This window comes from Felis catus, chromosome B2, assembly GCF_018350175.1.
Source record: "Felis catus isolate Fca126 chromosome B2, F.catus_Fca126_mat1.0, whole genome shotgun sequence".
NCBI classification, from domain to species: domain Eukaryota; kingdom Metazoa; phylum Chordata; class Mammalia; order Carnivora; family Felidae; genus Felis; species Felis catus.
This window is the reverse complement of record NC_058372.1, coordinates 3,846,537-3,873,169: the sequence shown is the minus strand read 5'-3', so window position 1 is coordinate 3,873,169 and position 26,633 is coordinate 3,846,537. Positions and strand designations below refer to the sequence as shown.

Here is a 26,633-nt window from a genome sequence, read left to right as displayed (position 1 = left end):
GTCACACCCGTTTCGCTTGCGGTCTCGAAGAATCGGCTTACTGTCTCTCGGAGGCTCCCTTTGGCTGCAGACCTCATTCTGAGTTTTACCTTTTGAAAAGGCGCCCCGTGTGCGTCCCGGAGCAGGGTTTTGGCCATGCTGGGTGCGGTGGGGAAGGCCTCTGATACATCGGTGGAGATGTGGGGTGGCCGACGAAGGTGGGCTGGAGAGGGGGGTGCCGACGTGGAGGGAAACTTCTGGAAGCTCAGAGGACGGCGATGGAGCAGCATGTACTGAATATATGCGAACGAACGGGTTTTATTGTGCCCCGTGCCGCGGACAGAGGAGCTCCGCGAACTGGGGGGGGGGGGGGGGGGGGGCTCTTTCCCTCGGGCAGGCCCCCTCTACTCGCATTACGAGTCCACCGTCAGTCCTAAAGGCAACACCAAGCCCCCCGCCTGGAGGCAGGGCCACCCGGCTCCGCCACGGCTCCGTGGCGTGGACCACGTGGACCACCAGGCAAGCCCATCGACAGGTTTGATTACTGATAAGCAATACTTTTGAAACGCGGTGAACATTCCAGGATGGCTCCCTTTTGAGGAATATATTGGCCAGCTTCCCTGCCTCTTGGACTGTCAGGCGGGGCGGAAGGAGCCCTGAGACCCCAGGGAGACCAACACCCCTCCCTGGGAGCGGTCTCTCTAATGAGGCAGTGGGGTCTCCAGCTGCGGGACTGTTGTCCCCTCGATTTCTTCCTTGGACTTAAAAATTCAAGACAGTTCTATTTTATGATGATACCAAGGCCCGGATTGGAATCATCCGCGAGGACACTGGCAGTTCATGGACAACATTTTGTGGATAGTTGAAAAGTGAGTTGTGATTTAGTTGGACTACCTACCTCCCGTGCTTTTGTCTCAAGCTCTTAACCCTCTAGGTGGTGGATATTTCCTTTTCCCAGGGGGCTTTGGGGCTCCCTCAGGTTCCTGTGTAAATCGGCCCTATTATCTTCCAGAACTGCAACTTGTACTCACATTTCCAGGCGTGTGGGGACGAGAGGGCACTGATGTTTCTGTACCCTCCCCTTCCCCCAACCCCCTGCCCACCTGTTTTTTGAACCTTTGCTCATAGGATCCCAGCCCCCCCCCCCCCACCTTTGTAGAAGCTGGTGAATGACAACATCAAAGCCACTATGGATCTGAAGTTAGGTAGACTAACCAAGTGACAAACCTTATCAAACTACAAATCACAATAAACGATAAAAGAAATTTTCTTATGAATCAAACGGAAGCCCCGCGATGTTTCAGTGACAGTTGTCCTCATTAGGGAGTCCCACTCTGGGAGTCTGTTGCCACACTGTTTTGACCCAGGGAAGTTCAGTGTGGAGGTCTGAACACGGAGGGAATGACCGAACCCACGCGCCTGCCCGGAGCCTTTCTGCCCCGACCTGAGCGAGAGGAAGCCCGGAAGGAGGGGTTTATGGAGACCTTCCTGTGAAAGTAAAGGCATGTGGATAAATGTTTAATAGCTCTCAGGAAACAATAAGAACACACACTCAAAAACAAAATCGTCCCTTCCATTTGTAGTGCTTGCCCACTTCTGTGGTCAAACGACCCCCACTGTGGTTGATTTCAGACTGCGTGGTGCCCAAGTGTGGAGTTGGGAGGGGGTGTGTCGCAGCACAACGTGTGTTACCACCACACCGACGCGGGACAGGTGAGCAACCCCGGGGGGGGGGGGGGGCGTAAGTAGAAGAGTCATCGGGAGACATGAGGGCAGAGAGAGAGGGAGACAGAATCCGAAGCAGGCTCAGAGCTGTCAGCACAGAGCCTGACGCAGGGCTCGAACCCACGAACGGCAAGATCATGACCTGAGTCGAAGTCGGATGCTTAACCGACTGAGCCACCTAGGGGCTCCTAGAATTTAATTTTTAATAATCAATGCATTCCAACAGCCAGCTCACAAAAGGCCCGCAAGCTTGGCCACAGGCTCTGGTGAGCTGGTCCCCGCCCACCGTCCGTAAGTACCTCTCTGCCCAGAGCCGTCTTCCCACTCCGTGTGAACGGCCTACTCCTGGGACGTGGGGACGCTCTTGACTCCCAGGTTGTGGCCAAGAAACCCAAACCTCTGGGACCTTAAGCAGATTGTCAACGACCGATGATGGCCAGGAAGCGCTGGAACAGGTGTCAGAACCCCCACCTCCCGGAAGCTCGCTCCCTGCCTGCGCCGGTTCTGTCCCTCCCCCCCCCCCCCCATCCTGGTACCCAGAGGGCAGGTTCTCCTTCGGGGCATCCGATTCCCGACGCAGCCGCCCTCTGGCGGCTCGGCCTTCGCACTGCAGCTCTTTCCTGGAGGAGGACCCGGAGGAGGACCCCAGGCCAGCCAAGGGGACCTGCAGTGTGAATCCAGCTCTCCTCCCGGGCCCATGCTGGAGGCGGTTTTCAGGTCACATGGGTTCTGGGGAGAAGGAAGCCTTTGTCCCCCTGGTGGATCCCGAGGGAGCCGGCCAGTGATGCAGGAGGTGGAGGGAGCTGAGGACCAAACCTGAGTTTAGCGGGAGCGGCAGTGACAGCAGGGGCCCAGTGGGACCCCGAACTCCAGCTGACCCTTCCTGGGTCCTGCCTGCCATGGCCGAGGCTTCCGCACGCGTCCCCGTCCCTGGGCCCCTCTGGGATGTCTACTGAAGAACCTACCTGCAGGTGTGGAAAGAGCAGTATATGACTGCAGAAGTATGGGTTGATTGCCTCAGGACCCAGTATTTCCCCCTTTATACTCTCCTCTACCTCAATCATCCCCTTGGTGACCTCACCCAGGTTCATGGCTTTAAAGGCCATCCATATACCAGTAATGCCCCGATTTAGAGTTCCACCTTAACTCGACTCCGTCCTGCCCCAAACCACTCTCCTCAGAGCCACCAGCCCTCTCCATGGTACTTGCCAAGGGGCTCAGAACTCAGGCCTCCGCCCAGTCCATCACTTGGGCAGCGGCATTTGAACGTCGCTTGTTAAGTAATCTCATGGACTCAGAATTTCTGACTAAACTCACAACTAAGAGCTGGTTCTTCGAAATAATTCATAAAATGGATAACCCCCAGTGAGATTTATCAAAAAGAAAAGAGAAAGGGACCCAAATAAAACCACAAAGGAAAGGGGAGAGATCACAACCAACACCTGAGAAATACAAACAATTATAAGAGAATATTATGAAAAATTATATGCCAACAAACTGGGCCATGGAAGAAATGAACAAATTCCTAGAAACTCACAAACTACTAAAAGTGAAACAGGAAGAAATAGAAAATTTGAACAGACCCATAACCAGGAAAGAAATTGAACCAGTAATCAAAAATCTCCCAACAAATGAGAATCCTGGGCCAGATGGCTTCCCAGGGGATTTGTATCAGACATTTAAAGAAGAGTTAATACCTCTTCTCAAATTGTTCCAAAAAATAGAAATGGAAGGAAAAGTTCCAAACTCATTTTACGAAGCCAGCATTACCTTGATTCCCAAATCAGACAAAAACCCTGCTACAGATTACAGGCCAATATCATGGATGCAAAAATTCTCACCAAGATACGAGCAAATTGAATCCAACAGTACATTGAAAGAATTATTCATCATGATCAACTGGGATTTATTCCGGGGCTTACCAGGCTGCTTCAATATTTGCTAATCAATCAACGTGATACACCAAATTAACAAAAGAAAGGATAAGAACCATAAGGTCTTGTTAATAGATGCATTGAAAGCATTTGACAAAATACAGCATCCATTCTTAATAAAAACCCTCAACAAAGCAGGGACAGAGAGAACATTCCTCAACATCATCGAAAGCCATATAGGAAAGACCCACAGATGATATCATCCTCAGTGGGGAAAAACTAAGAGTCTTTACCCTACAATTAGGAACAAGACAAGGATGTCCACTCTCACCATTACTATTTAACATTGTACTGGAAGTCTTAGCCTCAGAAACTGGACAAGAAGAAATAAAACACATCCAAATCAGCGAGGAAGAAGTCAAACCTTCACAATTTGCAGATGACGTGGTATTCTATGTAGAACACCTGAAAGACTCTACCCCAAAATTGCTAGAACTAATACATGAATTCAGCAAAGTTGCAGGATATAAAATCAACATACAGAAATCGGTTGCATTTCTATACACCAATAACACAGCAGCAGAAAAAGAAATCAAGAAGTTGATCTCATTTGCAATTGCCCCCAACACAACCAGATACCTAAGAATAAACCTAACCAAAGGGGTAAAAGATCTGTACTCTGAAAACTATAGAACATTTATGAAAGAAACTGAAGACACAAAGAAATGGAAAAACATTCCACGCTCATGGATTGGAACAACAAATACTGTTAAAATAGCTATACTACCCAAAGCAATCTACACATGTAATGCAATCCCCATCAAAATACCACCAGCATTTTTCACAGACAGAGCTATAACAAATAATCCTAAAATTTGTATGGAATCCCAAAAGATCTCAAATAGCCAAAGCAATCCTGAAAAAAAAAAAAAATTGGAGGCATCAGGATTCCGGATTTCAAGCTCGATTATAAAGCTACAGTCATCCAGACAGTATGGTGCTGGCACAGAAACAGACACATGGATCAATGGAACAGAATACGAAGCCCAGAAACGGACCCACAACGATATGGCCAAGTCCCCTTCGCCAAAGCAGGAAAGAAGATCCATCAGAAAAAAAGTCTCTTCAACAAATGGTAGTGGGAAAACTGAACAGCAAAACATGCAGAAGACTGAAACTAGACCACTTTCTTACACCACACACAAAATATATTCAAAAGATCTAAATGTAAGACAGGAAGCCATCAAACTCCTCGAGGAGAATAAGGCAGCAACCTCTTTGACCTTGGCTGGAGGGATTGTACACATCGCCAGAGGCAAGGGCAACATCAAGTTAAAAAAGCTTCCAGGGGCGCCTGGGTGGCCCAAGTTGGTTAGGCATCCGCTCTGGATTTCGGCTCAGGTCATGATCTCACAGTTCGTGGGTTTGAACCCTGCGTCGGGCTCTCTGCTGACCGTGTGGAACCAGCTTGGGATTCTCTCTCTCCCTGTCTCTCTCTGCGCTTGCCCCACTTGTGCTTGTGCTTGCTCTCAAATAAACTTAAAAAAAAAAAAAAAAAAAGATAAAAAGCTTCTGCACAGCAAAGGAAACAATCAACAAAACTAAAAGGCAGCCTACAGAATGGGACAAAGATATTTACAGATGACATATCTGATAAAGGGTTAGTATCCAAAATCTATAAAGGACGTAGCAGACTCAGCACCCAAAAAACAAATAATCCAGTGAAGAAATGGGCAGAAGACACAGATACTTTTCCAAAGAAGACATCCAGATGGCCAACAGACACATGAAAAGATGCTCAACATCACTCATCATCAGGGAAATACAAAGCAAAACCACACTGAGATACCACCTCACACCAGTCAGAGTGGCTAAAATTAAGAACTCGGGAAACAACAGATGTTAGCAAGGATGTAGAGAAAGGGGAACACTTTTGTACTGGTGGTGGGAATGCAAACTGGTGCAGCTGCTCTGGAGAACAGTATGGAGGTTCTTCAACAAGTTCAAAATAGAACTACCCTACAATCCAGCAATTGCCTTACTAGGTATTTATCCAAAGGATACAAAAATACAGATTGGGAGGGGTACCTGCACCCTGGTGTTTACAGCAGCATTATCAACAATAGCCAAACTATGGAGAGAGCCCAAATGCCCACTGACTGACGGATAAAGAAGATGTGGCATATAAATACAAAGGAATATTGCTTAGCCATCAGAAAGAAGTCTTGCCTTTTGCAACAAGCTAGAGTGGATTAGCTAACCGAAATAAGTCAGGGAGAGACAAATACCATATGATTTCTCATATATGTGGAATTTTAAAAACAAAACAGATGAACATATCAGAGGGAGAAACAAACTATAAGAGACTCAAAGATAGAAAACAAACAGGTTAATGGAAGGAGGAGGGTGGGGGCTGGGCTAGATGGGTGATGGGTACTAAGGAGGGAACCTGTTGGAATGAGCACTGGGTGTTGTATGGAAGCAATGAATCAATGAATTCTACTCCTGAAAACTATATTGCAATGTACGTTAAGTAGAATTTCAATAAAAATTTGAAAAGAGAAAATATATATTTATACTTATATACATTTCTATATATTAAAATCTGAAAGCTATCGAAAAATTTTCTTAAAAAAGTAGAAGAGTTGAAGGTATCATTTAAATATAATGGAGATACCCAAAATTAACGAATATTATCTGAAAGGACAGACAACAGCTTAATTAAAACCAAGAATTAAAAAGTGATTTCTGCTACATTATTTAACTTTACTTTGGAAATTCTCAGCAAATGCAGTACAAAAAAGGAAATACAATGCTTGGTATTGACATTGAGGAAAAAAAAAAAAAACCAACGGTAAGATTATTTTGCAGAGGACTAGGAAAAACTCAAGGAGCCCTAATTTAAAGAGTAAAGAGAAATAGAATTATAGAAATTGGTAAATTCATTGGCCACAACATATCAAAACATTTCTTCCTTCCTAGCAGTAAGACCGAAAAAGCCGTCCATTCGCAACAGAAACAAGCATACAAATCGGGAATAAAGGTACAGGACTTATATGGAGATCAATAAAAAGTTAGAAGACATAAATAGATCCCATTATTTAATACTTTAATAACAAGGACATATTTCAGTTTTGTGGTAGAAATGGACGGATTATTTAATAAATGGTGTTAGGACAACTGGTCATTATCTGGAAGAATGTAAACTCAATTCTATCTTGAACAACATAAAATTCTAGATGGATCAGAGACGAAATATTTTTTAAGAAAGAAAAATTCTTTGAAGAAAACCTAGGCTGCTGAATGAATAATGGTGGGGTAGGGTTCAGTCTCTTAACCAAAATGGAAATCTAGAAGCTACAAAAGAAAAAGATACGCTTCTAACTAAAACATTTAATATTCCAGATTCTATAAAATCTATAAAATTCTATGAAAGATCTCCTTTTATAGAATACATATAAATGGAAAACACATCATAAACAAAATATGGGAAACAATGCCAGAATTAGAAAACTATCTGCAACACAGGTGATAAGAAGTTTCCTGTCTCTCCTATATAAAAAAACAGAATGGGGCAAGAGACACAAACTGCCCGATGAAAAAAAGTGAGCAAAGGAACAAGTAGACATTCTCTGAAAAGCGTATTCAAATGACTAATAAACCTAAAGGAAGGATGCACTAGTGACTATAATAATGCAAATCAAAAGGACAATGTGAAATAATTTTATACCCGTTAGACTGGCAGAAATTGTGACCACACCTTGACAGCTGGAATGGATGAGGGGAGCTATTTTCAGGATAGGTCAGCACCAACCCAGACATCAAATACACTCTAGCAATTTCAGTGTTGGAACTCTTGCACCAGGGTCAGTAGTGGTAAATGGAAACCGTGTCAAAGCTTACCAATAGGAAACAGGTGAATAGTTTATGTTACGTGAAGGACCTTTAAAAAAAAGGTTTGACTAAAGGGGATTTTTGAGAAGTTTTGGTAAAAAAAGTTGCAACGTATATAATAACACCGTTTTGTAAATAACCCTGGCCGAAGACCAAAATGAACAGTCATGCCTGTGGAGGACGGGTGCTTGTAAAAGAGTTCAAAGAAAGCACAAACCAATTTGAGGGAGGAGCGCAAATGTGGAGCGCCTGTTTGGCCGACTACGGGATAGTGGGCGCCCAGCAAGCCAGTGCAAAAAGGAAAAAGATCATCTGAAAAACAGAAGAATTCGTATGGGCACGCGTAAAAAGAAGTCTTTACGGAGCTGTGCTAAGTAGTAACCCTGGCTCATACTGTTTTCTCCTCGGATGTGAAAGGCGGGATTAACATCTGAATCCCAGAATTAACTCAGAAAAACCTTTACAAAGGGGCAATTCTGCGAGAAAGTGGTCACTACTTACTATGGTATATAGCACCGCCAGAATGGGCAACCCTGCGCGCAGGAAAACACCGTGTAGTTAGGCTAGAGTGGCTTTTCCAAAATCCAGCCAGGGCAGCTTCGTTTCCTAAATACAGACAAGCCCGATGAGGGCTTTTGGGCTTATGGCTCTCAAATTCCATTGCAGCCAAGCCCCTTGGTCGTGACCTCGGCCAGAAACTCGCCCGCAGCTCGCCCCACGCTCAAGCGCCCGCAAGAACGACCTGCGCTTCCAGAGCTCGGGCGTCTCGGCGCCGCGGGAGGCGTGCAAGGCCTACCTGGCGGGGTTCCTAGGGCTCCTCGAGGACACCGGCCTGCGCGCCATCCACGCCAGGGCGTCTCCGTCCTGCCCCGTCCTGCCGGAGGACGTCCAGCTGGCGTGCCGCGGGTGCGGAGGGCGTGGCCAAGCCCTAGGTTGCACCGATTGCCCGGAAAGGCCTTCTCCAGGGAACCAATTTTGGAAAAGGCCGCTTTCGCACTATTGTCCACACCACGTCCCTGCTTTGAACTCAACCAGGAAAACCGAGTAGTCGTGGCACACGCTTCCAACCCGGACCACGGCGGGGCTGTCACGCCCCAAATAGTTCACGTGGATGACGGACTAGCTTGGGGGTGTGGAACTTGGTGGCAGGGACGCCAAGTTCCCCCATGTACTTCTGGTACTGCGCGGGAACCTCGGGTAAAATGAAGTACTAGGGAAGGGGCTCTCAAACCGCCCCACTTGAAGCCCCTTCAAGCCCCAGAACCCTAGTCTCAAGTACTAGGGCCTAGCTCCCCGTAGCGACAACTCCACTGTAAGGGACTGAGCACGGGGCAGAAGTTGGTGGGGACCCTGGCAAGAAGGCAGAAATTCCGCGAAGCCCAAGGGCACACGTACTAAAGCTCTTTCCCCGGAGTAGGTTGGTGGCTCTTAAAAGAGCCGTTGGGTTATTGGAAGAAGCTTCCAACTGGAACCTTTACTTCTTCTTGGGCGCTGCTTTTTTGGGCTTGGCAGCGGTCTTTGGCTTGGTCACCTTCGCCTTGGCCGCTTTGGGCTTCACAGCCTTGGCTTTGGCAGGGCTCTTGGCTACTTTCTTAGGCTTCACGACCTTGGGCTTCTTGGGACTCTTGGAGGGCTTCTTGGTTACAGCAGGCTTCTTGGCCTTTTTCGGGGTCTTGACGGCTTTTTTAACAGCCGCCGTGACCTTTTTGGGCTTCTTAGAGGCGCCCGTCACCTTGGCTTTCGCCACCTTTGTGGGGTTGGCCTTGGCCTCCCCAGGGGAGGCCTTCTTGTTGAGCTTGAACGAGCCCGAGGCGCCGGTGCCCTTGGTCTGCACCAGGGTGCCCTTGCTCACCAGGCTCTTGAGGCCCAGCTTGATGCGGCTGTTGTTCTTCTCCACGTCGTAGCCGGCGGCCGCCAGCGCCTTCTTGAGCGCGGCCAGGGACACGCCGCTGCGCTCCTTGGAGGAGGACACGGCTTGCACGATCAGCTCGGACACAGAAGGGCCCGCGGGCTTCTTCTTGGCGGCGGCGGCTTTCGCGGGTCGCTTGGCCTTCTTGCCCGGCGCGGGCTTCTCGGGGGGAGTGGAGGCGGCCGGCGCGGGCGGCGCGGTCTCGGACATGCTGCGAGGGAGGCGGGCAGAGCCAACTGCAGGGACCTGACGGGACAGGAAGACGCCGGGGACGGCGGCGCCGCGTATTTATAGGGCGGGGCCGCGCTGTGATTGGTGCTCGCTCCGCTCGCCTCTCGCCTCGGAGCGCCGCCTCTCCGCCGGGTCCCTCTAGCCAGCCGCGCGCGCGGGCGCGCGCGGGCCCCGGGCTGCCACCCCGGCCGCTTCGGGCACGGAAACTCGGGGCGGGGAGGGGCCGGGCTCTGCGGCCCCCGGACCTCAGCGCGGACCGCAAAACCGGCCTCATCTCGGGGGGCGGAGGGAGAGCTGTTTGTAAACGGGGCCCTCAAACAGGAATCCAAGGAGCTTCAGCTGGGTGTTGTCAGGGGCGCCTGTTTCTAATTAGTAAACGTGAAAGGTGGCGTCTTGAGTGGCGGGAGGGAGAGAGGAAAGCGGGGTGTGCTTGGGTTGGGGGTGTGTGTGTGGATGGGTGGAGGCCTCGTCTTGCAGGTTCGGGACCAGCTCTCATCAGTGCCGTGGCCTTGCCGGCAACGCCGAAGACTGATACGCCTGCACCGGGCCTTTTGTGAATTTTGGTCAGAGGAGTGTCGTGGGAAACACCAGAACTCACGCGGCAGTTAACACGCAAGCTGCACGTGCAGAAAACAATATACAAGTGTGATTGCAACTTATTTTTACAATCCAATGCGTTGCACGAATTCCCGATGCCTTTTCATCCTTCCCACGTAACCCCAACCAGCGGCTGTTCCCCTTTACCTATCACCTTTTCCCTGTCAGTATGTCGCATTCACCAAAGACTTCTGAAGCTCAAAACCAGACAAGGGAGGGGCATCAAATAAGCGCCGGGAGGACTGTGGGGGCTTAGGTTTCCTTGTGTGAAAGCGAGAGGACACAACTGGTTAGAGCGATCTTCCTTTCGCTTCCTTGTGGCTGTAAGGAGCATTGAAAAGTATCAACACCGCTAAAGCGATTTCACATCGTGCAGAAACATGAAAGAACAAAATGCCTCTCACGAGAGGCTCTGGGCAGTCGCCTGGCGGCCGGGAGAAGACAGCGGCGTCTCATTCCCGCGCTGCGCGGCAGAGGTTCTCAAACAAGTCCGCGCGGGCCTGGGTAACCCGAGCCTCCCTGCTTCCCGCCAACCACAGAGGGGCTGGTTGCCAGCTTACCGCCAATAATGTGATGTTCCCACGTCCATCTTCCCTACCGTTCTCAACCGTTTCCCATTTTCCAGGGTCCAGGTTTTCAAAACGCAACACGTAATTTCTAACAATCTGGAAGGGAACGATCTGAAGCTAATCCTTTGAAGGATAGTCGATGACACTAACAGGTACACAACCTTTCTCCAAGAACGGAAGGTTTCGTAAGTGAAACAGTTTTTGAAAATCAAGCTTTTCTTAGTATAATAAGTGAGGAATCTAATTAAACGCAGGTGTTTAAAAGAAAATGCTGGATTCAGGAATTTAAGCAAAGGTTCCCGACTCCTGTGTAGCCATTGGATTCAAATAAACTAGCGAATTTTCCACCCAAATGAGATGCTAGATTTCTTTTCTTAATGGCCGGTCAGTATAAAAGACTCAACCAATCAAACGGTAGAATCTGGTATGCCTACTCTAAGTACAAATCTGTCACATTTGATGCTTTTAAGCTTGGAAGAATTTTAAAAACTGTAAGGTTAGGCCTTGGCAGTGGTAAATTTGTCCTTGTGGCTCTGATTTCCACTTGATCGGAACGAGGACACGCCTCCTCCTCAAGGCTCAGAGGTCGGTACTGGGGAGTTTAGTCACTGCTATTTTACACCTGGCAAAATGCACTCTAGACTTTAGAAGATATAAGGTATACGAGACACGTAAGAATGCTCCACGTTTAGAAGTCAGCTTTAACATTTAACAAATAGATTCCTGATTAAAGGAAAATTTCTGTAAACGCTAGCGTAATTTGATTATGGTTGAAATTGTCTTGTCGGATTCAAAGGAGTTCCTCAACTTAAGCATTACAAAAGAATCACATTTTTGAAAAAGATTTCAGAAATTTATAACCTGATATCGGGTTATTGAGCAGGGACTCTGAAGAGTACGTTATTGCGGACATTATTTCTCAATTTTTCCTCCCGAAGAACTAAAGAAATACAGAGCTTTGGAGCAATACCAATGAAGTCCATGTCTAGTTTTTTGAAAGGTAAGGTTCAAAGCATTGCATTCAGACTGAAAGTCGGAAGTGGAAGAAATAAAACCTTGGAAAGAGCTGAGGATAACGTGATAGCCAATGAAACTGTGCAGTTGTTGGAAAATTCAGAGATAGACCAATCAGAGCCTGTAGCCTTGTAGTTAAGCATTTCTCTCATCCAATCACTACACCCTACGTACTATAAATACCGGCAAGTCTGCCCTACATGTTTGTGCGGGCGTGGTATGTCTTTCTAGATCGCTTTTGCTATGGCTCGTACCAAGCAGACAGCGCGCAAATCGACGGGCGGCAAGGCCCCGCGCAAGCAGCTGGCCACCAAGGCGGCCCGCAAGAGCGCGCCGGCCACCGGCGGCGTCAAGAAGCCGCACCGCTACCGGCCCGGCACGGTGGCCCTGCGCGAGATCCGCCGCTACCAGAAGTCCACCGAGCTGCTGATCCGCAAGCTGCCGTTCCAGCGGCTGGTGCGCGAGATCGCGCAGGACTTCAAGACCGACCTGCGCTTCCAGAGCTCGGCCGTGATGGCGCTGCAGGAGGCGTGCGAGGCCTACCTGGTGGGGCTCTTCGAGGACACCAACCTGTGCGCCATCCACGCCAAGCGCGTCACCATCATGCCCAAGGACATCCAGCTGGCGCGCCGCATCCGCGGCGAGAGAGCTTAACGCTGCCGGTTCTTTATTTTGAAGCTCAAACCAAAGGCTCTTTTCAGAGCCACCCACGTTTTCAAGTAAAGTAGCTGTACAAATCTAGCACCACATTTAATAGAACCAGCCCTGCACTTAGAATTGAAAAGCTAGGTATCGACGATAATTTGACGGGTTACAGGTAAATTTTGTCTAGATATTTACTGTATTTGCGAACAAAGCTGGCCCTTTAAGAGGTTAGGTCCTAAGCCGGTTGGCGTTTTAAGAGGAACCCTAAAGGATTGGTCTTTGGAGAGGATTAAATATGGTTTATCGTGCATCATTTGTGGAACTGGAACAGTATAGTTTTACCAACTATAACCTGTAAAATAATTTTAAAAGCCTGGTTTTGTCATTGGCCAAACTACCCAATTTACATTTCTTTGATCTTGGTATTTTTGCCATTACTGAAATTTACTGTGAAAGACTACCTTCTTTATTCTCTGCCAGATTATTTTTGGAATCAACATGAATTTACTATAAACGCAGTTCTTTAAAACAATGTCGCCCAGTTAACACTGGTCAAACTGGGTTCTGACCCACCCCCCTCCCGCCTCTAGTCCTGGGGCTTGGAGGAGGGGTTAAGGGAGGGGACTGTTGCGTCACATTTCCCGCCTGCGCGCTTTCCATTCTCTGTATCTGCAAGGGGGCGGGGGACGTAGTTATATAAGGATCGGCTCTCCGCTTCTTTGTCACTTACTCTTGGTTTGCTTTCCTGAAAGCCATGTCTGGCCGAGGCAAAGGTGGGAAGGGCCTAGGCAAAGGGGGCGCCAAGCGCCACCGTAAGGTGCTGCGCGACAACATCCAGGGCATCACCAAGCCCGCCATCCGGCGGCTGGCCCGGCGCGGCGGCGTCAAGCGCATCTCCGGCCTCATCTACGAGGAGACCCGCGGGGTGCTCAAGGTGTTCCTGGAGAACGTGATCCGGGACGCCGTCACCTACACGGAGCACGCCAAGCGCAAGACGGTCACGGCCATGGACGTGGTGTACGCGCTCAAGCGCCAGGGCCGCACCCTCTACGGCTTCGGGGGCTAACTTGCCGGGTTTCGCCACCAGAACGTTTCATTTCTCAACCAAAGGCCCTTTTCAGGGCCACCCAACTGTTCAAAAAAAGGGCTGTCCCAAACGAATAGGGCACTTGAGCCTACCAGCTCCGTACTCTACTTAGAATCCACAATATTGAGACCGAAACCCAGAAGGTTGTGGGGTTTTGAAAGGAAAACTTCAGTTCGATAGTTGTATGTGCCAAGGTAACTCCCTTAGCTCAATGGTTTATTTTACCCCCTCCTCTGTTCCCACTCACCGCATACGAGCAGGGGAGTAGTGATATTCCAACTCAAAAGTGAGGGGTAACCAAAGCAGAGTAAGGAACTTGACAAGGGATTCCAGGAACAAAGAGGGACATTATCCAATCAGCAAGTCCCATCCATGGTTGTCAACCAATCAGAACTGATGATCTCATGTGCTTCCCCCCCAGAGGCGAGCCGGATTGGGGGATGGGAAGGCTGACCAGAGAGGCCAAAGCCCCGATTTAGGAATTTAAAAAATGTCTTTTTGCGGATTATGAGATAGACCCTGTCTATCAGGCCCTCTATCAGGTCCCAAGAAGAGTACTGAAGTTGTTAGCGCTAATAGAGCGATTTGTCTAAAATACATACATACATACATACATACATAACATACATACATACAAGAAAAACCTGGAAATGGTGGGCAAGGGAGGAAACCAGATTCAGACTGCCAGAAAACCCAGAGAGCACTGGATTCAGGGGAAAGTAAAATCTGGCTAATGGGGGAAAGTGCCTCATTCACTGTCAGCACAGCCCTCGCAGTTAGCCATGCTTTTTTTTTTTTTTTTTTCCTTCCTTCCCAGAGAAATGGAAATTAGGGTGATGGAAATGTACATTAGATAGTGGGGATGGATGTACAATTAAGTAGATATACTAAAATAAATTGGATTGTACACTTCAAAGTGTGTGTCGGGGGGGGCGGAATATGGTATATACACTATATTTCAAAATCTAGACAGCAGGAGTGAGACCGTGTGCTGACTGCAGCCACCGTGTGTTAGCTTCAGCCAATGTCTCTCCTGGCTTTTTAGGTCTCCTTTTCCACCTAGTAATTGTCCTCCAAGATTTCTCCGGGAATGATAAAAGTACCTAGCCTGGCTTAATTTAAATTGACAATGGGGAGGATTCAGAGCTGCTTCCTGGACCGTCAGAGGACCAAAATGGGCATGGTTGGGAGAGTGGTCACTTTATTTCCTTAGCTGGCGTTCCTTCAAGAGATATTTGTTGACCTCATGTGACGTGCCTGATACTGCTGTAGGCAGTGGGCAAATCAGACAGAATTCTCTGTCCTGGATCCGGAGTATATTAGAGAGGTGTGTGGATGCAGAGTTTTCCATACGGGAGGGGAGGTGCGGTGGCTGTAACAACAGACACGCCTGGCTTCTGTTACGGTTGGCCTAGCTTATTCACAGCCTTACAGACAGCACCATGCCCATTTGTCGCACTCACTGGCCTGGGTGAAAGCCTCTGAGCCTTCCTCCGTCCTAACACTCGTGAAGGCCTTGTTCAGAACAAAGATACTGCTGCTGCCCGATTTCCCACTCTGCACCATTCCTCAGATCTAGGTAAGTCAAGGAAGAGTAGAAGGAGAATCTGTCGTGGCGGCACTCTGGTGAGCCTAGGGTCTTGTGTAGAAAATTCACGCATGCATTCGTTCAACTGATGGGGTACAGGGCATGCTATTCCCTGATACGCCACCTTGGCATATTAAATATGTTCAACTCAACGAACTTGAGCGGCAGAAGCAGGAATATCACCCCGACACCTCCTCACCGCTTGTAACCCCCACTTCTCTCTTTTTCCCTGAAAGCAGAAGATAAATCTCTTCTATGAAAAGTACCCTCCTATACCAGGAGGAAGAGAAACATCCTTATCACTGGAGATGTGGAATTCAGAGTCGAGAAGTCTGTATGAACAAACCTTGTTACTTCTTTACTCCTAGCCCAAAAGCACTTTCTCTGTTCTTTAGAAACGTATTGTCTAGAAAGATACAAAAGCTTCCGGCTCTGATCACTTCCTTGAATCTCAGATCTTTGTGGGGGCTCCTGTACATCTGTATATAACTAAATTTGTTTTTCTCCTGTTAATATGTCTTTTTTGTTGCAGGGAGGTCCCAGTCAAGAATTTAGAAGAGCAGAAGGAAAAATGTTTTTCCTCTCCCTCCACAACAAACCTGCATACCTGTTAGCTCTCAGCCCTGTTCTAGGAGCTAGGGAACATCTCAGGGACAAAACAAAGCCCCCGCTGTCACAGGATTATATTCTAGTTGAGGAAGACAGGACCACAAACAAAATAAATATATAGCGATACGGGTGGGGATACATATGCTATTTTAAAGAATGAGCAGAGGGGGTATTCGTTCACATAGGGTGGTCAGGAAAGTTCTCTTTTCATAAGAGGGCATTTGAGCAGAGGCCTGAATGAAGTCTGCAGCCATGCAGCATGTCACTCTATGTCCAGTGACAGCAGAACATGCCACACAAACTATGTGCCTGACATCAAGATTAAAGGCACCGGGAAAACAAACAGGTGCGAGAAAAGCACTCTGACCTCTCCTTTCTCTTCCTGAAAACAGGAGAGAAAACCCCATATGGAAGAGGTCACCCCTCTACCAGGAGGAAAGTCATATCTTTGCCACGTTGGATCATCAAAGCTGGGAGAACTCTGTACAAACCTTGTAAACTAACGCTTATCTTCCTACTTACTTTCCCACAATTAACTGCCCGGCCCCCAGCCCCCTTGCCTTGTTCTGTTTTCACAGTTTACTCTTCTTTGTCCAGCTCGGTACATAAGTGTTCAAGTCCAATTGCTTCTTTGGGTGTTCATTTCCTTAGGAGGGCACCTTTGTCCCGGAAAACCCATTGGTGTACCTCAATGACTATAGATAAAAATATATATGTATTCATGTAAATATAAATGAATTGTATGCTCTTTTCCCATGAACCTGTTTTATGTCAATTTAATTCTTAGGCCTGCTAAAACCCCTAAGAAAGCAGAGGTAAAATTTTATCTCTCCTACACCAGAAGATACTTCTAGGAAGAAAGAAAAATCAGGACAAAGGCTCGGAGCCCGGAACATGCTTGCTCCACTCCACAAGCAGCAAAAAGGTCAGTGAGGACAAAGAAATGGGAGAGTGAGTGAGGTGAGAGGATGGCCGAGGGCCAGATCACGTAAAGCCATCTTAGGTAGCGTGACAAACTCATCCTGTTTGCTTGGGACTTTCCCCAAGGTTGAGCGCTGAAAGCTCCATATCTCAGAAACCCCTCCAACTCAGCCAAGCTGGACGTATTGGCTATTGTGCTTGTAGGCTGTGACAAAGACACTGGCTTTTGTTATGAAGAAGGAACACCGCTGGAATGTTCTGGGCAGATGGCGGACACGACATCTTTTGAAAGGATCGCTCCTTCTGTGGGGCTGAGAAAAAAACTAGCCATCAGAAGTGGAAACAGAAAGACTAGTTAGGACTCATTATGGTCATCTGGAAAAAAGGTGATTGTGGCTTGTCCAGGAGTAGAAGCAGAGGATGTCGGGAAAGGTGCTCTGATTTGGAAGATAGAGCTGACTGGGTTGGATGAAAGTTATGAGAAAGAGCTCAGACAGGACCGCATGTTTTCTGGGCTGAGCCCCCGGAAGAATGGAGTTCCATCTATTGAGGTGGGGAATACTGAAGGAGGAACAGATTTGGGGTTTATGCGTTAAGATACCTAATGTGGACAAGTTTTAGATGTCCATTAGATATTCAAGTAGATATATCAGATATACAGGTGGATATGCGACAAGCTTCATTATGAAGCTCGAAGTGGGTGGAAGGAAACTGATAAAATTTTAGAGGTGATTAAGGCCACCCTGCTAAAAACCAGTAGGATTGAGAGAGAAGATGACACTCTCACAGCCTTTAAGTGTCACTACAAGCTGGCGGGACACTCAGAGCTAGGCCATGGAGTTCTGTTGAGCAGCAACTATTTCACAGAACACAGAGCAAATCAATAGTGAGACAAAGAACAGAGAAGGGGCCAAGAAATGAGCCAAAATGCACTCCAGGTTGCTTTATCCTTTAGTAGGTCTCCATAGCAGCCCATTTATGACGGACTGTGTGTATCCCCTGCAAATTCGTATGTTGAAATGTTAACCCCCAATATGATGGTATTAAGAGATCGGGCACTTGGGTAGTGATCAGGCCATGATGGTGGAGCACTCATGAATGGAATTAGTGCCTTTTATATAATAAGAGATCCCAGAAAGCTCTCTGGTCCTTCTGTCTGCCATCTGCAGACACAGTAAGATAGGTCTATGAACCAGGAAATGGGTTCTCACCAGGCACCAAATCTTATCTGAATCTTCCAGGACCTTGATCTTGAACTCCCAGCCTCCAGAACTGTGAGAAATCAATATTCGTTGTTAGCCACAGAGTCTATGGTATTTGTGTTATAGCAGCCTGCACTCAGACCACCACTTCAAGGATATCCAATCCCTTCTTTTTAATTTTTAATGTTTTTTTTTTTTTTTTTTTTTTTTTTTTTTTTAGACAGAGAGAGACAGAGCATGAACGGGGTAGGGTCAGAGAGAGAGGGAGAAGTATCCAAAGCAGGCTCCAGGCTCTGAGCTGTCAGAACCGAGCCGGACGCGGGGCTCCAACTCACACACCGGAAGATCATGACCTGAGCCAAAGTTGGACGCTCAACTAACTGAGCCACCCAGGCGCCCCAATCCCTTCTGATGACAATTTATATTTCTATTCATTTACCACTACAACGTACAGTAATAAATGGTGTTGAAAGTCTTGATCTCATTGTCTTACCATTGACAGGCGGGAGTGTCCCAAATTTTTCTCTAAACCAGACCTCTCACTTGGAACTCAAGAATCTTCCAATTGCCTATTCAAGTATCTTCTTGTGTCAGAGAGACATGTTAGCAGAGTAACCAGCCAGCAGAGTTTTAAGCAAATGTCAATATATTTCTTAAGCATTAAATCAATGCTGACTATTCCGTTGTGATTTACCAATTGGAGGACATAACTTCAAAACTTTTTATAACCATGTTTGAAACGTTCATTAAAATAAAACCTTACATTTTTAAAAATATTTACTCATTTTTGAGAGACAGAGACAGAGCGCAAGCAGGGGTGGGGCAGAGAGAGGGAGACAGAACCCAAAGCAGGCTCCAGGCTCTGAGCTGTCAGCACAGAGCCCGACGCGGGGCTCGAACTGAAATCATGACCTGAGCAGAAGTCAGATGCGTTTAACTGAGCCACCCAGGTGCCCCAACAACCTTAGAATTTATACAGGAGGCAGGAGGGAAATGAACCGGACAAAGGGAAGAAGGGGGAAGGTCCAAGACAGTCACCAGAGCCAGTGACCTGAGGAGGGGGCTTTCTCCCTCAGCCCCTCGAATTTGCGCCCTGGAGACCTCAAGGCTCCCAGTAGCCAGAGACCTGAATAAGAACAGACTCCCTTTAATCTAGTAAATGGCAATTTCCCCAAGCCAAAGGCTTAGCGAAGGCGCGCGGCCTGCGGACGCAAACCTGCAATGCCAAGGCATCTTAAGCTCAAAGACACCGTCTGCGCAAGGCTGTGGGCCGACCTCACCCTCACCGGCTCCAACCCCGGAGATAGAAGTGGCGGATGCCAGCGCGGGCGGGGAAAGCCTGTGTCGTCCTCTGTCCGGGCATCGCTGGGGGCAATCACACGACAACGAAGAGCCTTCTCGGGCCATCCCTGGCTTCCAGAGGCGGGAGCACGCTCTGGGAATTAGTACGGATATTCACCGGAGCCTCCCCGGACCAACGCGTTCGACAGCGACTGAAGCACGGCCGCCGGCCAGGATGGCCTCTTGGGGGAAAGGGACGAGGGGGAGGCCAACTCCTTCCCCAGAAAGCCGTGGGCCGGGGACTTCAGACGCCTCCCCATTGGCTTTCCTCGGCCAGCCCCTGCTCCGGATTGGCCCGCGGCCTGCGCCCCGCACTGTGCTGCGAGCTGATTGGTGGAGAGGTAGCAGGGAGAATGGAGCGTTGCTCAGTTTATGCGTGAGACGAAAGCCGAAGCCTTAGCAGGTAGGCCGAATGAGCCTTCCCAACAGGAGAACTAGAGAGTGGAAGAGGGAGACGCGAACAACTCTTTTTGAGACTAAGTGGGCGGCCCTGAAAAGGACCTTTATGGAGAAAAAATGGCGACGAAGGCTTAACCCCCGAAGCCGTAGAGGGTGCGGCCCTGGCGCTTGAGCGCGTACACCACGTCCATGGCCGTGACCGTCTTGCGCTTGGCGTGCTCCGTGTAGGTGACGGCGTCCCGGATCACGTTCTCCAGGAACACCTTGAGCACCCCGCGGGTCTCCTCGTAGATGAGGCCGGAGATGCGCTTGACGCCGCCGCGCCGGGCCAGCCGCCGGATGGCGGGCTTGGTGATGCCCTGGATGTTGTCGCGCAGCACCTTGCGGTGGCGCTTGGCGCCCCCTTTGCCCAGACCCTTCCCGCCTTTGCCCCGGCCTGACATTGCTGCCTAAACACGTTCTGTGAGTAAGTCACAGCGATGGCCCCACTCCCGACCGGCGTTATTATAAGCAGTCGTCGGACCTGATTGAGAACTGAACGCGCGGGCGGGAACCGAGGCGCCGCGACTGCAAGCCGGGCTCCGCCCCTCTCTGGGCTTACAGCCAATGGCGGTGTGGGGGAGGGAACGGAGTGAGGAGTTTCAGTTTTAAGCTCTAGATTTTTCTGAAACCGTTGATATTTGTATCTGAAATTATATCTTCCCGTGAGAATGTTCACAGGGGCTCATTTTTTTTTTATACGCAAGTGCTGTCCTTTCTCCTTCAGAAGGGGATGATTGGGAAGGGTACCCTAGGACGCCACCCCAAAATAGGAGTGGGGAGCTCAGACACACCTTGGCCAAACATGCCCCGTGCGTGTGAACGGTACGGTATACGCCGCCCGCACATAGGCCTGTCTGACATAAGGGCTATTTCTGAGCAGTTTAGAGAAATACCAGACGCAGGAGAATCTCTAAAACCAGAGGAGAACTCACACTTTCTTAAGGGGAGTTTCACATTTGTGAAGGAGATCTCAATCGGTGTCTCCCTCTCTGTGCCAGAAAGAAGGACGACTAGATCAGCACAGAATCTTGTCCATGGAGAAAGCCCGGCCTTGATTCTGCAGAACAACCTTGTGTTGCTTGCCATCCTTTCCCTGGGAGCCCATAACCGGCGCCCTGTGCACGCCCCTCCCGCATGACATCTTTTGTCTTTAGTGGAAGAGAGTATGTAAAGGGGGTGGCTTGGGCCTTTTCAGGTGTTCTCAGTTTTTCAGAGTCTCTCTTTCCCATGTATACCTGAGGTATATATATCATTAAACCTCTGTTTTTCTGTCCTTAATCTGCCTTTTACGGCAGGGTCTAGGCCAGAAACTCAAAAGGGCAGGGGAAGTCATTTTTCCTCTATTACAGCGGCGTGACCTTGCAAAGTTGCCCTTCATTTTCTTTATCTGTTAAGGTGGAGCGCTGATGGTACTCAGGGAACTTTTGTACAGATTGAAATTACCTAACGTAAACAGAAGGCTAGACCAGAGATTGGCGCAGAGACATAAATATGGCTGGTTTTTTGTTGGTATTGTTGCTTAAAGAGCCTGTCTGGAGTTAGGATGTTGCCCTGAGCCTTCACTTTCAGGCTTTTACTCGTGACACAATATAGGCAACACAGATACGTATATAATAGCGAAGGTTTTTTTTTTTTTTTTTTTTAATCACAACATTTAATAAAGTACAAGACATTGATGGGTTCTGGGTTTTTGGTTTTGTTTTCTTTTCAATTGAAGTATAGTGACTTACAATAGTATACTAGTGTATAACGTAGTGAATTGGCAATTATATACATTATGAAATGCTCATCACAAGTGTCGCTACCATACAAAGTTGTTACAATATGATCATATTCCCTATGCTGTGCTTTTCGTCCTTGTGACTTATTTATTGTATAACTGGATGTTTTTCCTTCTTAATCACCTTTACCTTCTTTGCCTCTTACCCCTCGCCCCTAAACTACCGATTTGTTCTCTGTATTTATCTGTTTGCTGTTGTCATCGATGCTGTTTTATAGACTCCACATGTAAGTGAAGTCATATGGTATTTGTCTTTCTCTGCCTGACTTATTTCATTTAGCCTAATACCCTCTAAGTCCATCCATGTTGTGAATACCAAGATTTCATTCTTTGTATGACTAATGTCCCATTTTATTTACAAATGACCTCTGAACAATGCAGGGCTTGGGGGGCTGATTCTTGCACAGTTGAAAAATCCAGATATATCTTGTGACCACTCCCTGCCCAAACTACCAATACCATACTGTTGATTAGAAGCCTTACTGATGACATAAAGTCTATTAATATGTATTTGGTATATGTATTATATATTGTATTCTTATTATAAAGTAAACCAGAGAAAAGAAAATGTTATTAAGAAAACATAAGGAAGAGAAAAACCTTTACAGTGTGTTGTATTTGTTATAAAACTCTGCAAATAAGTGGACACATGCATTTTGAATCCGTATTGTCAGCTCTATGTAAGACGCCATCTTTATTCATTCACCTAGTGACTGACAGGCTGTTTTTCTGTTCATACATGACATGTTAAATATGGTTGCCTGAGAATATCCCTAGGTGCCCTTTCCAAAGGGGCATTGGCAAGTAATGTTCCTTCCTGGCTCTCCGGCAGCCGAATCTGGAGTACAATTCACATTTCTACACTGACTTCCCACTGTGGTGTTAAACCTCAGACACTCATGGATTAGTAAGTCACTTCTACTGGGATGACTGGAAGGGCTACTACTAAATCTTTAACTCTGAAAAATACACCCTGACCTTGGCCTCCTCCTCTCTTCTGAAAGTCTGTATAAACCCAAAGTTCGAGAGCCAGCAGTAGTAGCGGTGAATTTCAGCATGTGGTGTCGTATCACCATGGTGTCTGGGAAAGAAACACCGTGTTTCATGAAGGACCTTCCAACAGCCATTTAAAAAATACAATCTGTATGTTAAACGCCTTTTTTTCCCTCCAGCATGACCATAGTCACTCCGCTAATAGAAAGTAATAAATGCTTCATGCAGTGATATTAAAATGTGGGCACAGCTCCCCTTCCAATATATTCAGTAAATTTCTTTCCCCCCACCCCCCCCACACACCTTAGCTCTTACTCCTAACATTTGTGGCCTACATCTGAGATGGGAGTTCATGCACCGACCTAAATCAGGTGGACAACCATCAACAAAACACAAGATTCACCTTGAATTGTGTGGTTTGCTTGGATCGCTTTACATTCCTGGATTTTGATAAAACAACTTTGACTTTACAAAATATTTGCAATATTTATGACTGAATTTCCTCCATTCTTTGATTTTAGAATACCCGCTGAAGTTTCATTTCCAAACTGGGCCGAGTCTATTCAATAAAGTCATGCCCAATGAAAAGGACATTTAGAGGGGAAAGTTTGAGTTTTTATTTCAATTTTCAAAGAAATGTTAGAGTGTAAGGGAGAATCACACAGAGCTCAGGAAAATTCATAGCATTTCTCCAATGCCACGTGTCCAAAAATCAACTTCTATGATCCCAGTAACTATGATACCCGCTAAGGTGGGTAGTGTTATTCCCTATTTTTCTGATGATGGAGAAATCAATTTGTGTCAGACGATACGGTAAGTGGTAACACTGGGATTTGAATGTGGGCAATCTGATGTCTAAATACTGCCCTGTGCTTCCAGTTTCCAGAATACTCCTGCAGAAAAATTAACAACGTTATGGATTCTAAGATAGTGCTATCCTTATTCACCACACTGGGCAGTTTTTCTGTTGAGGGGCTCAAGTAAATGAAGACTTAGAACCAAATCCACATTCCTTGACTGGGAAGGGGATGGGGGAGGGCAGGGGCAGCCAATCTGAGCCACTGTCCCCTGGCCATCCCACCCTCAGACAGCAATGGGCACTTGTACCTTTTTAAAGCTATCCTTTCAGGCCCTGTGCCTTAAACACCCTTTTTCTAACAGATACATAACATATCGAGGAAAAAGCCAAACAATGTACATAAAAGCCAGCACAGCAATAAGAAAAACCAAGATATTTCGACTTCAGCTGGGGCCCAGATGTGGGCTGGGGCAGGGGACAGACCCTGGCTCAAGCCAAGGGCATCATTGAGACCTTTTACATAGATAACAAAGGTCTGTGCCAGACAATTACATGTAGGAGAGCCTGGAAATTTAAATAAAAATACAACGCAATGACACACGCAAGTACACACACACACACAAGCACACACACACACACACACACACACACACACACATAGAAACATCCAACCTTATTACTTAGAAAAATGCAAATATTTTGTAAAGTCAAAGTTGTTTTATCAAAATCCAGGAATGTAAAGCAATCCAAGCAAACCACACAATTCAAGGTGAATCTTGTGTTTTGTTGATGGTTGTCCACCTGATTTAGGTCGATGCATCTACTCCCATCTCAGATGCAGCCCAGAAGTATTAGGGGTAAGAGCAAAGGTGTGGGGAAAACTGAAGCGAAGCCTTTGGAATTTGGAGCTGTCATTATTCAGTATTCTGTATTGCTCTGAAGTTTGTTATGTATAGTGTAAACGCTATGATCTTCGAAGTGTTTGATAGTTGGGGATGTAACCTAAAGCTCAAACTTCTTAGAGGCAAAATTAGGCACTTTCAAAGTGGGCAGTTCATGTACGCGGCTACCGGTTCAAGGTCGTCCCCTTTTCAGTAAAGGCACACGATATAGTCTAGGAAAGTGGGTTGACAGGGTCATATGCAGTTTGTCACATGGTTTTCAAAAACGGACCCTTTTGCCGGGTAGAAGTCCCATTAGAACAACTAGATTTCAAGTAATGCTTAGTATGGCCATGCTCACCTAAACACCATCTAAAGGTTCACAGCCACTTTTGTTGAGCTAATTGGGTGGCTCTGAAAAGAGCCTTTGGGTTTAAGGTCGGCGATCCTTCGTTAAGAACTTACGCCCTCTCGCCGCGGATGCGGCGCGCCAGCTGGATGTCTTTGGGCATGATGGTGACGCGCTTGGCGTGGATGGCGCACAGGTTGGTGTCCTCGAAGAGCCCCACCAGGTAGGCCTCGCACGCCTCCTGCAGCGCCATCACGGCCGAGCTCTGGAAGCGCAGGTCGGTCTTGAAGTCCTGCGCGATCTCGCGCACCAGCCGCTGGAACGGCAGCTTGCGGATCAGCAGCTCGGTGGACTTCTGGTAGCGGCGGATCTCGCGCAGGGCCACCGTGCCGGGCCGGTAGCGGTGCGGCTTCTTGACGCCGCCGGTGGCCGGCGCGCTCTTGCGGGCCGCCTTGGTGGCCAGCTGCTTGCGCGGGGCCTTGCCGCCCGTCGACTTCCGCGCTGTCTGCTTCGTGCGAGCCATCCCCCAAGCAGGCCGAGAGCGTCTTCTCCGAAAGCGGTGAGAGGCACACAGCCCTCCTTCTTTTATACAGCCGGACCGCCAACCATTGGACCCAAGAGCATTCAAAAGTTCCCGCGCCCTCCTCGGATTGGTCCAGCTCCGTGCGGGGAGCCCGGATTAAGAGTTGCTTTCAGGTTGGTGAGTGAATCTTAAGCCCCGCCCTTAAATGTGGTTACTCTGACGTCATTTATTTACCCTTTCGTTCCTATATCCACTGTGAACAAAAATCTTGCACAGAAAGCTGCAGATATTTTAAAGTGTAAAGTAAGGTAATCATGCAAAGCCACATAGGGACTTCCAATGGATGTTTTGTTGTTTTTAGAGAGAAACCATCAAGATATTCTGCAGGTGTTTAGGTAAATACATGGGCTGCCTCTAAAATGACATTCAGAATTTTCTTGGGCGTGGCACAAATATTGTGGAGAGTTAGTAAAATGCTCCTTGTTTGCAAGCATGAATTATCAAGGAACTAGGACTTAGCCTCACTGCTTCAGCAAACATGCCTTCACAAACTGGGATTTTAATGGATGTGTTCCATAAAATGAAGAATCTTAATCTAGGGACTTTCACTATTACTTCCTTCTCCAAGCTACTGTCGTTGCGAAAAACTTTCAAACTTCATCTGTGGAACATAGCAATGCCCTTTTCTGGACTAAAAATGCGCCCTACACGGTTAAACACGGTCAATGGGGTTAGCAACGTTTACACTAATTTCCCGTGTTGTTTTAGCCTCAAAACTGTGAAAGCATTTCTGTGGGGGCAAAGCCTTCCAGGTGTAATTATGACATTTCACCTCCCATGTTTTTAAACGCTAATAGTTCAAAGCACAGCTCTTTCAAAAGAAACTGTGGGTGGCTCTTAAAAGAGCCTTTTTAAGTAGCTAAGCGGACTTTATCTTGATCAGGAAAAAAGCCTGTGTAAAAAAAAGTCATCAGCTTATTTGCCCTTGGCCTTGTGGTGGCTCTCGGTCTTCTTGGGCAGCAGCACGGCCTGGATGTTGGGCAGGACGCCGCCCTGCGCGATGGTGACGCGGCCCAGCAGCTTGTTGAGCTCCTCGTCGTTGCGGATGGCCAGCTGCAGGTGGCGCGGGATAATGCGCGTCTTCTTGTTGTCGCGGGCCGCGTTGCCCGCCAGCTCCAGGATCTCGGCCGTCAGGTACTCCAGCACGGCCGCTAGGTACACCGGCGCGCCGGCCCCGACCCTTTCGGAATAGTTGCCCTTGCGGAGCAGGCGGTGGACGCGGCCCACCGGGAACTGCAGCCCGGCCCGCGACGAACGGGTCTTGGCCTTGGCGCGAGCCTTGCCACCCTGTTTTCCACGTCCAGACATCACCAGCAGAAAAGGAAGCAAACGTCTTCAAAAGAAAACGCGAGCAGTATAGAGCTAAACTGAGAGCAAGAGAAGTATTTATACTAACGGCAGGTATGCTGAATACAAGTCTCCCATTGGCTCTTTTCAAGTAACCAATGAAAAAGCATAATCAGCATCCCTCATTTGCATAAAAGCCCTCCACCTAGCGGGAGGTTTTTGAATACTCCACTGTAATCTGGCGTGGAGAGCTTTTACGTTAGCACTAATAATTGAAACCATTTGATTTTCTGAACAATACGAATTCAAAATCCAATCCGAAGCAGAAATGATTG

At 47.8% G+C, this 26,633-nt stretch overlaps 6 protein-coding genes across 6 annotated transcripts; 2 read left to right on the top strand and 4 right to left on the bottom strand.

Moving 5' to 3' along the window:
* Positions 1-6,670: 6,670 nt before the first annotated feature.
* On the bottom strand, positions 6,671-9,654 carry H1-1 (H1.1 linker histone, cluster member). The gene has a single exon (XM_023253584.2). The coding sequence runs from the start codon at positions 9,589-9,591 to the stop codon at positions 8,947-8,949; it is 645 nt and encodes a 214-aa protein (XP_023109352.1). The 5' UTR covers positions 9,592-9,654; the 3' UTR covers positions 6,671-8,946.
* A 2,361-nt stretch (positions 9,655-12,015) lies between these two features.
* LOC101094758 (histone H3.1) lies at positions 12,016-12,452 on the top strand. Its single transcript, NM_001374576.1, is given in 1 exon segment — positions 12,016-12,452. A coding segment is annotated over 1 exon segment (411 nt). The 5' UTR covers positions 12,016-12,035; the 3' UTR covers positions 12,447-12,452.
* Positions 12,453-13,173: 721 nt separating this feature from the next.
* Positions 13,174-13,593, top strand: LOC115945195 (histone H4). Its single transcript, NM_001374578.1, has one exon. It carries the CDS (start codon positions 13,192-13,194, stop codon positions 13,501-13,503), a length of 312 nt encoding a protein of 103 aa, NP_001361507.1. The 5' UTR covers positions 13,174-13,191; the 3' UTR covers positions 13,504-13,593.
* A 6,072-nt stretch (positions 13,594-19,665) lies between these two features.
* LOC115945194 (histone H4) lies at positions 19,666-20,033 on the bottom strand. Its single transcript, NM_001374574.1, has one exon. The coding sequence runs from the start codon at positions 20,025-20,027 to the stop codon at positions 19,716-19,718; it is 312 nt and encodes a 103-aa protein (NP_001361503.1). The 5' UTR covers positions 20,028-20,033; the 3' UTR covers positions 19,666-19,715.
* Positions 20,034-24,533: 4,500 nt separating this feature from the next.
* LOC101094506 (histone H3.1) lies at positions 24,534-24,976 on the bottom strand. Its single transcript, NM_001374573.1, has one exon. It carries the CDS (start codon positions 24,949-24,951, stop codon positions 24,541-24,543), a length of 411 nt encoding a protein of 136 aa, NP_001361502.1. The 5' UTR covers positions 24,952-24,976; the 3' UTR covers positions 24,534-24,540.
* Positions 24,977-25,838: 862 nt separating this feature from the next.
* Positions 25,839-26,381, bottom strand: LOC101094019 (histone H2A type 1-B). The gene has a single exon (XM_045058513.1). The coding sequence runs from the start codon at positions 26,317-26,319 to the stop codon at positions 25,927-25,929; it is 393 nt and encodes a 130-aa protein (XP_044914448.1). The 5' UTR covers positions 26,320-26,381; the 3' UTR covers positions 25,839-25,926.
* Positions 26,382-26,633: the final 252 nt, after the last annotated feature.

Bases quoted from the DNA above. Each gene is read 5' to 3' on its own strand.
- LOC101094506 (NM_001374573.1), bottom strand. From the start codon at position 24,951: ATGGCTCGCACGAAGCAGACAGCGCGGAAGTCGACGGGCGGCAAGGCC.
- LOC115945195 (NM_001374578.1), top strand. From the start codon at position 13,192: ATGTCTGGCCGAGGCAAAGGTGGGAAGGGCCTAGGCAAAGGGGGCGCC.
- LOC115945194 (NM_001374574.1), bottom strand. From the start codon at position 20,027: ATGTCAGGCCGGGGCAAAGGCGGGAAGGGTCTGGGCAAAGGGGGCGCC.
- LOC101094019 (XM_045058513.1), bottom strand. From the start codon at position 26,319: ATGTCTGGACGTGGAAAACAGGGTGGCAAGGCTCGCGCCAAGGCCAAG.
- H1-1 (XM_023253584.2), bottom strand. From the start codon at position 9,591: ATGTCCGAGACCGCGCCGCCCGCGCCGGCCGCCTCCACTCCCCCCGAG.